At 36.0% G+C, this 9,669-nt stretch overlaps 1 protein-coding gene across 1 annotated transcript; it reads right to left on the reverse strand.

Annotated features, from left to right (window-relative positions):
• Positions 1-2,851: 2,851 nt before the first annotated feature.
• LOC145787715 (uncharacterized) lies at positions 2,852-9,402 on the reverse strand. Its single transcript, XM_082599518.1, has 7 exons — positions 9,242-9,402; positions 7,926-7,986; positions 7,731-7,804; positions 6,701-6,781; positions 5,400-5,539; positions 4,463-4,523; positions 2,852-3,827 (listed from the first exon to the last, which is right to left on the reverse strand). Exons 1-7 carry the CDS (start codon positions 9,320-9,322, stop codon positions 3,705-3,707), a joined length of 621 nt encoding a protein of 206 aa, XP_082455644.1. The 5' UTR covers positions 9,323-9,402; the 3' UTR covers positions 2,852-3,704.
• Between the last annotated feature and the right edge of the window lie 267 nt (positions 9,403-9,669).

Raw genomic sequence — 9,669 nt, forward strand, 5'->3', positions numbered from 1 at the left:
TGCCATATTTTAAACTATTCCTGCTTTTCCTTCATTCCTGCTATTCTATTCCTTCTATTATTATTCCTTCATTCCTGCTTTGCTATCATGCACGTTACATCCGCGTTTTGTCACTTCTACCTTTTTTGACCTCTGCTATGTTCGGCATTATTGTTTTTCGATGTGATGGTATGAAATATATAAAAACAAACCGATCTAAATTGACTTGGCTCTAAGTTCTCGACTCTGAGGCTGACTTGAATCACTGAGTGAGCAGTGCAGGGTTGTCAGACAGGTTTTGAGAAAAAGAACCAAACAATGTCGAAAAAATGGCCAAACTGGGTAAAAAAGAGCCAAATTGTTCAATAATGTTAATAACGTTGCTAATAAAACATAATAACGTTAACAACGTCAATAACGTTACAACATTGCAACAACACAGTCTACATTCTACACTACAAGAACAATTCCAAATCTTCATCTTTTACAGTGTTTCCACTCGAATCTTTGGCATTGGCATAAACATTGTCAGCTAAACACTGTCTAAAAAATCGTAATAACACTTTTCAGTCTCAATTTCCGAAAGACATTTATTTAAATAGCTAGTTTGATAGTATGTGCCAACTGCTTCCAAAAAGAGCCAAATATTGAAAACAAAGGGCCAAGGGGCCAAACAATTTTTTTGGGGGTCAACTACCTTTAAAAAGGGCCAATCTGGCAAGCCTGGAGCAGTGAGGCGCTGCTGAGGCTGTGGTGATATTTCATCACTCGAGCATGACGTTACGCGCTCAGGCGTATATTTTTGAGAAACGAAATTTGTGCATGGACCAGAGCCGACATAACAAGTTCGTTCCTTTCATTGCTCTGCAAATAAATTAAGAACTAGATTTTCTAGCTGTTCTCAACTGGTCAAAAATACCTTATTTCGATTGAATTGTATGCATTATGTAAGCTACGGAAACCAATTATGGAGTAAATTTTGTGTTTTGGTAGTCGTTTCGAGTGGCGTGTAACAATTTGTTTCGTATTTTATATGGACTGCTTCGTCACATCAACATCAGTGAGCTTCAAATCTCTTGTGGTGGGTCTATAAGCAAATTTGAGGGCCTGATGAGAAAGGTTCTTTTTAGTTTATCAAACGTTGCGAAATCTCAGCTTATAGTTTAATTTCTTCGCTCATGAAATCGGATTCTATCGTATTGTCGTTACTTCATGAACAGTGCAAGCAAACAATGTATCTCGTTTTACCTTACTTTAAATGTGTCTGCTTGTTTATACTGGCATGGCTGGCCTATGTCTCGTAGTGCATGTTGTATCCAACTGAATTTTTTTAATTGTTCTCTTCGCTTCATATGGATCGCAAGGTCTGAAATAAACGTTTAATAACTGCACCAAAAAGAAATTGACATGAACAACTTGTCGTTCCTATTCCAACTGTAGTCTGCTCACTGGGAAGATGATGTAGAAAGCTCATTAATCTTCCAATTCGAAGGTATCCGGTTCAATCCCCTGTACAGTTTACTTTGGAACAATTTTATCATTTTTGTTCGATCTCTCACTGGTCACAGCGGTAAACCATAATCTCTTCGTGGGAAAATTGTAACATAAAGTTCCCGGATCCGTTTGTCTGCATGTAGTGACCGAAAAAGAAACACTCCTTGAAACGTCTATTCAATAAGTGTATTCCTGTAAAATTAGCCCGCGGCTATCGAAATCAAGATGCAACGCCTTACACCTCTAAAAACTGTCACTACGATACAGATTACTTGGATAAAAGACGGAGAATTTGTCCAGCTAGCAAGCACTAAATAAACCAGTTAAATGTGCGACCGACTTCCAACAAACAACTTCAAGAATGAGTCAGAAAAATTTGTGATAACTCAAAGGCACGTCAGCAGTTAGCGCGACGCAACATTTCATGTTTAAACAGGTTTCAACTGAAACAGGTTTAAACAGGTTTGACACAAGTCTTACAAACGATGGTGCAATTTTGGCTTATGTTTTAGGAATTTCCATGACGTAATATTCAGTAGACTTGAACGGTTTTTTTTATGACGTTTGATTAGGTGAACAATTGTCTGGAACACTCACAGCGAGAGTAACGCTGTAGAAAACCAAGCTACCAGGTGCGACCACCAATAGACCGACACTCTCTCTGCGAAGGTAGCTATAAAGAACGTCTTTATTCCCCTCTTTCCGGTTCCCTTCCTTGGTCAAAGTTCTCATCTCAAGTGCTCTTTTACTCATCTAGTTCTTCAAGTATTAAGTTTACTTTTATATGCTTCTAGTAATCGAAATAAAATTCCTTGCATCCAAAGTTTAAGTTAGAGGCAAACTTTCTTGGTGCTTATTTTGCATCAGTCTAGTTTTAAACAATTTCATTATGTTTTCTCGTCCAAAATATAATATTTTGAAGACACAGGTTACTTATTAGAACCTATTCCGCTTTGTTTAAATGCCGTGTAGGTTACTATATTACAAAACGCGAGTAGCCTACTCTACCGAAGTCTTGATAGCCAGTCTAGATACACTCTCGATTGATTGGTGTAGTAGGCTATACCACGGATCCAAGATTTTTAGGATCCCGAATCCGAATTTTTGAGATACTGATCTGACAATTTCTAGATATCTCAGATCTGGATTCGCAACAGATCCCAACTAATTTTAATCTTGAAAAAATTTGTTAAAATATTGGAGGTAATTGTCTTAGTGGTAGCCCATGAGATGGAGTCCACATCCCAGAGACTCAAACGACGAATATGGTAGTAACAGCATCAGCGAGAGTTTCGTAACTTAGATTTGTTTAATGTTTGCGTGTGGTAATGTGGTTGCTTGTAGGCTATCTACCATGCTCTGCCTTGTTTGGCTCGTGGTGTATTTCCACAGGCTCTTTATTGTGATAATAAAAAATCAAATCAAAATGCATCAAAGTCTATGAACCTACTTACACAGTGTAGTATAAGAAACGTAAAAATATAAACAAAAAGTTCATATATGTTGAGGAAGCGTTACGGGCCTTTGTGCAGTAGCTAGCGCATGTTTTTACTACACGTAACAAAGCAGCACACTTCTAAGATGACCTACCAAATGCAGTAGCCTATTATTGTGCCTTGAAATGTACCTTTGCTACTGTGCCTTAAAATCGAGACCAAAAATTAAAACTTTACAATTGACCCAGCACTGCGTATTTGACGACATGCATCAGAGATGACAAGTTACCAAATGATGTCATTGTTCTTATGACGCACTACGGAATACTAATACAGTACAATAGGCGCGCAAGCTACACACTTGGAAAGTAATGGGGCTTGGCATAGCCGCATCAAGCGCTACACGACGGCTAACAAGTGTAGCTACAAGGTTTTATGATGCTATCTTGGGTGCTATTGGCATGTTTACCAAGTTGTTAAATAGTTGAAAAGCATTAACTGTGATATTTTAATCTGATAAGTTTGACATTACTGTTTTCATTTTCTAAATCTAAGTGTAAATAGAAAACTGGAACTTATTTTGAGGCTATAAGAAAAAGTTTAAGAACCAGCTACACGACACTTCAAATCAACATCTGCTAAACAAAAAAGAACAAAGTCTGAGTAACACTAACACAAACCAAAGAAAAAAAATGGGAGCAATTTGGTAAAAGGGTCACGACAAAGTTAAAAGAAATGTTAACCACAATAGCTCTAAATTAAAAGACGAAAATCTATTGATACCGGAAAAATCTGTCACTGGCCGCGTTGGGTTAAAAGCTCTTCGCATATTTTAGTCAGTTCTTTGTTTTCGTCAGTCTTTTGACTCAGCTGTGATTCCAATGTTTTCTTTTTCGTCTCAACAATCTTCAGCTGTGTCTGGAAGTAATTTAAAAAAAAAGCTTTTAAGATTTATCTTGATACATTCTGAACGGTCAGGAAAGCCTCAAACTAATTGATATGTAGAAGCAAAATGGTTAGAACGCTTGGTCAATCTAATCAAAACATAAAGAGCCTAAAATGTAGATACTAAAGTCAGGAAATGTGTCGAAACCCAGACTTTTTCATGTTCATTTTCATGTTTTCATTTTCAGTCAGTATAGTACTGAAAACGAAAACTATGGTTCAAAGCGTTTGTTGAATATGAATTTAGTATCTCCAATTTAAGTCTATATTTTTGGATTAAATCAATATTGGTAGTGCAGAAATGAGCTTGTTGGAATAAAAAAAAAACGAAACAAGCAATGTAACGCGTCGTGCTTCATTTATTTCATTTTCAGGCAATTTTTATTCTAGTGGAATACAAATCACTTGTTCAACCAGCTGAAAAGGGCTAGATGCATCGCCGAAAATGTTTGCATTTTATAATTCCTTGTATCATAATAAATACCGTGGCTTGCTTGTGGTTAATTTATTTAAAACCGATATCGATCAATCGAAAGAAACCAAGGGCGTTCTCTCGCGATGAACCCGTTTCGGAAAAGTTTGGAAAACAAACAAAACACTTTCGTTACCTGTAATCCTGAAACTCCTGTTTTTGAATCTACCATCACTTGTTTCAGGTCTTCTTGTGTCCTGAGAAATAAAAGAAAAGATAAAACTCCCCTGAAGCGTATGCATAACTTATATATACAGAAGAGTGAAAAACAATTCTTTTATGACGCTAAACAAATCAAAGTTCATTTTCAGCATCTCAAAGCTTTTCACACCAAAAACTTGTCATGCAAAGATTCAAGATTCAGACAACAAATCAATCATTTTTTTATATTGCCATCATATTGCATTGCATTTTACATCAACGTCTGCAGACGTTGAATCAATGTATAAAAACGGTAAATTTGTTGTCTGGGGAGTGACGTGTGGCTGACAATTCGAAGTAATTGTGCTTGTAAGTAACTGTAAAATTAAGCAAGTTCATAAATACCGGACTCATTTGAGATTTATTAGCATTACATAGCAGAGCTGCATCAAGGTCAGTATCTTGTCACGTCTTTTCTCAAAACATTCAATGTGATATTTGACTTTTCTTTGCTCCAATTTGGATATCTTACCAAAGAGGAAGACAGTGATTTTAGTTGAAAACGAAGTGATTTGCATGATCGTGATCATCATCATTGACATGATCGTGATCATCATGATTGTGATCATCATCAAGACATCAATGACTTTGATAAAGTGATTGCATGATAAGATATAAAAGATGAATGCAAAAACGAAAGTGAGGAGCAAAGTAAGCAAAAGTTTTTCACTAAGTAGCACTTGAAATAATATTTTTATCTTTGCAGTGTTGTAGGCTATAACATTGTTCTACCCAGTAAACCAAAAACTGCTATTTTACATCTTTTCAACGTCACTAAATTCTGAAATGAATAAAAATGACAATTTTTACCGGCTAAGAAAGATATTGATGCTTATTATTAGCATCAGCACACCAATATCACTAATACTCACGTTGACAAAGCTGTTTCCATTGACCTCTTAACTGCATCCATTGATTTGTCGATTTCACCCAAAGCGGCGTCAACTTCGGAGGTTACTTTTTGAATGTTTCCTCGAACTGCAGAATAACATTCAATGGCCGTTTTCATTTCCTGCAATGATTCAACAATGTGGTAAAACCATAGACCTATGTGACCAAACCTAACTATACATTTTTGAGGTATGAAACTAACGTCACATAAACATTAAGAAAAGGATTACTGTTTCTCAGAAAAGTCTTGATGATTAGTGTGGAGGCTACGGGTCTGCTACTATTCGGCGAGTCCAATTCGGCTAGTGCGATTCAGCGAGTGCCCTGTTCGGCGAGAGCCCTTTTCGGCGATTTTTCGAATTTTTTTTTTAAATTATTGGGTACCGTAGCCTAATTATCATTGCCGCTTTTACAGCGTTTTAACGTCGCTAAACGTTCAAATAACCCCCTAACCCTTAACCCCCTAATCCTTAACCCCCTAACCCTTAGGCCTAAACCCCCTAATCCTTAACCCCCTAACCCTTGGGCCTTAACCCCCTAATCCTTAACCCCCTAACCCTTAACCCCCAACCCTTAACCCTCTAACCCCCTAATCCTTAACCCCTTAATCCTTAACCCCCTAACCCTTAACCCCCTAATCTTTAACCCCCTAACCCTTAACCCCCTAACTCCAACCCTAACCCCTAAAATGGCAATGATAATTAGGCTACGGTACCCGATAATTTAAAAGAAAAATGCAAAAAATTGCTGAATAGGGAACTCGCCGAAAAGGGCTCTCGCCGAATAGGGCACTCGCCGAATCGGACTAGCCGAATAGGACTCGCCGAATCGGACTCGCCGAAACGGGCCATTCCGGGAGGCTACACAGGCATGGTTAGCGAAACACAATGCTCGCTGTTCTATAGTGAGTAGTCAGGTAGAGCTAACGCCAGGAAGATCGCTCCTTCTCAAAAGAATTACTGTTATTATAAAAAATGTCTTACATTGCATTTATGTAAACTTAAAAACCTGCTGATATCAATGGGAGGTGAAATGAATGTTGTACATAAAAAAATTGTACAATTGCATCTTATTATTGTGAAACTATATAACAGAGGAGAAACGTGACATGTGGAAGCAAATGACAGCCAACCTTCGGCTCGGAGACGGCACATGATGATGATGATAAAACAGCACAAGAAGAAATTAATTGCATAAAGATAAGCAGGTCCACGAAAGTAAACAGATTTAGTATTGCAGTGCAGCTTACAAAGTTCAGAACCTAATGCGTTGGATACTCTACCTTGTAATGATGCAAAGGTTTTTGCAAAGAACCATCCCACCCATTGAGCTCCTCTGTCAATGTCCCTGTGGCGGCTTTCATCTTTTAAGCACAAAAAAAGCAACAATAATGAGAAAGAAAACATTTTTTTTGACACATTTCATTCGCATTTTCATGCATGCAAGCAAGATGAGTTCTCCAACTAGAATTGAGACATTATACATTTCTACCATTCCAAAATATGTTTATATGAGTATGACTATAAATTAAATAAATACATGCAATTCAATGACTATTGCTTTTTTCCAAACATGGCACGACCACATCAACTTTGGCATCTCATACAAAACTAATATCATATAAAATTTGTGAAATAAAAAAATAAACACAGTATGTAACTTATAGTTTTCACCTTTTTTCAATTGAGGTAGTTTTGTGAGAAATCTAGCCTAAAAGATTATATTTCTAAATAAGGCTATTTATAAATGAAAATGTGTTTGTTAAATTCTTTACTGTATAATTATATTAGTATAGCTTTGGTAGAGAGGTACTTTTTAAAAACCATAGACAGACAATCGATAACAACTTAATAACATTGAATTGCATAATTCAAAATTAATACAGAAATGAAATAGATACATAATTTCAAACGTTTTCGGCAAAACTTTCTGCCCTCTTCAGGAAAATATATATATTATATTTAACCTAATGACTTTGCTACACTATTAAAGATTGTTATACAGTACACTTAATACAGTGAAAAAGTTTGCAAAAAGTACAATGTAGATTATACAGCTCACCCAAGCATCAAGAAATTATTATTGGTCATGCATGTCAATCGATTAAAATAACAAACGATCGAACAAGCGTTTTATTACTTGTGGATCAAAAATTATAATAAGTTGCATACACAATCTTGGAATATCATAGCAGCAGTATAGTTTAAACTAATTGATCAAATAAGATAACTGTTTAGATTTCTGAAAGTTAAAATACTGCTTGTTAAGAAGTCTTATCAACACTGAAAAATTTTAACATGGCAGTAGATTACTTTATCAATTTCTTTCTTTAACATGGTTTGTTCGTTATACATCAAAGCAGCATTGCTCCCACTTGCTTCATCTTCTGCAAATATAATACAAAAATATCTTACAACAAGTCATGATAATAAACTAAAAGTTTCAAGTAATTAAAAACATAGGCTATACCAGTATACCACAAAAAGATCCAATAAAAAGGGACATACCTGCAATCAACTCTGCCAATTGCTTCTCCATTTCGGATATTTCCATTGTAGCTCTAATATTCTGCACAAAAAAGTGGGTCTGCTACTATTCGGTGAGTCCGATTCGGTGAGTTCCTAACCTCTAACCCTAACCCTAAAATGGCAATGATAATTAGGCTACGGTACCCAATAATTAAAAAAAAAATTGAAAAAATCCCCCGTTAAGAGATCGGACTCACCGAATCGGACTCACCGAAACGGGCCATTCCACAAAAAAGTAGTTTCAGGTAATAGCCTAACTAACATTCAGAATAGTTTTATTTAAAGTTGCTTTATACACAGCAATTTTATATTGGTCGGGTTATTAACTTAGGGGTTAGAGAGTGCAGGTAAGCATCAGTTGAACATCTTGTTAGGTCATACCAAAGACTTTTAAAAGTGGTGCTGATACTTAATTTTATTCCTACTTGAAACTCTGCAAAAGAATTAATGTTCAGCAAAACTGCACCTCCATGCACTCAACACTGTATGCTTTGTGAGGCATTGAGGGCAATGCATATCTGCCATGAATACTGTGCTGCATATAAACACACTAATAATAATGTTATTGTTGTTTATCTTTTCATTGCAGATTTTCTTAGTGCTTAACCACTCGTGCACGGATGGAGTATTATACGCACATTATTGCTTTGAAAGAGAAAAAGGTGCCTAACTGCCTATATTGTGACGTCATGACCAGTCAAATAGTGTTTCAGATTAAAAGACCGGAGCCGGTCAAATAGCCACTGCCAAAAAACTATTCACAAACAAAATTACAGTAAAAATGAAAATTTCTCTGAAATTAATCCCATCCCGTAGGCTAAGCGAAATAAAAATAGCCACCGTCCTCAAGTGATTAAATTGATTTTCATCGTTATCATCCATTCGGGTGTACTAGGAATTCAATTTTGGGTATTTGGCCAAATGGAGAAAATTTATTATTATCACAAAAAGTCAAACATGACTGCCATGTTACTGTTAGCTGCCACTTGCATTGTATAGTAGTAAAGGAAAGACATAAATCATTGTTAACATAAAAGAAACTGACCAAGTGGGTTTGTTACAAGATTTACACAGTACAATATAACACATCAACAACTGACACATTGAAATCTTGTCACCTTATTTGTTGACACACTTAGATAGGCAAGAATTATCTAGAAGCACAGATAAAACCGGTTAACTACATACAGCTTAAATGCATCAATATTGCTTTGTTGCGTCAAAATCCAAAATTCTACATCATATCAAATACTAAGTAAAACGATCAGTTAGTCGATTATATACATCTAACATACTTCTCGTTGCAAGATTTGAACAGCAACATTAGAAAACTGTTCACCATCTTCCACTTCAGCAGGAATAGGATGAACAGCCATATTGATATCGCTGAGATTAGCAAACAGACACACAGCAGTGTTTAACCAGATCTAATGTTTACAATAGGTTACTTGCTGATCTACCTAAAAAGGAAAACGAATGAGACGTATGGTGGCTCAAAAAATTTACTTTTAGGACAGTGATTAAGGACTTTTTTCTTAATTTGAAGCGGTGAATAATTAATAATAAAATTACAGATTGCAACTGAAGTAAAGTCCGCAAGCAATGTTGCCACTCTCTTGTTATGGAAAAGTACTAGATTTGACTGAAAAAAACACTAGATTCACAAAAAAAACACTAGTATGATAGGCTAAATACACAATCATTTACATACGTAATGTACAAA

The sequence above is a fragment of the Aplidium turbinatum genome, chromosome 18 (assembly GCF_918807975.1).
Source record: "Aplidium turbinatum chromosome 18, kaAplTurb1.1, whole genome shotgun sequence".
Lineage (NCBI taxonomy): Eukaryota > Metazoa > Chordata > Ascidiacea > Aplousobranchia > Polyclinidae > Aplidium > Aplidium turbinatum.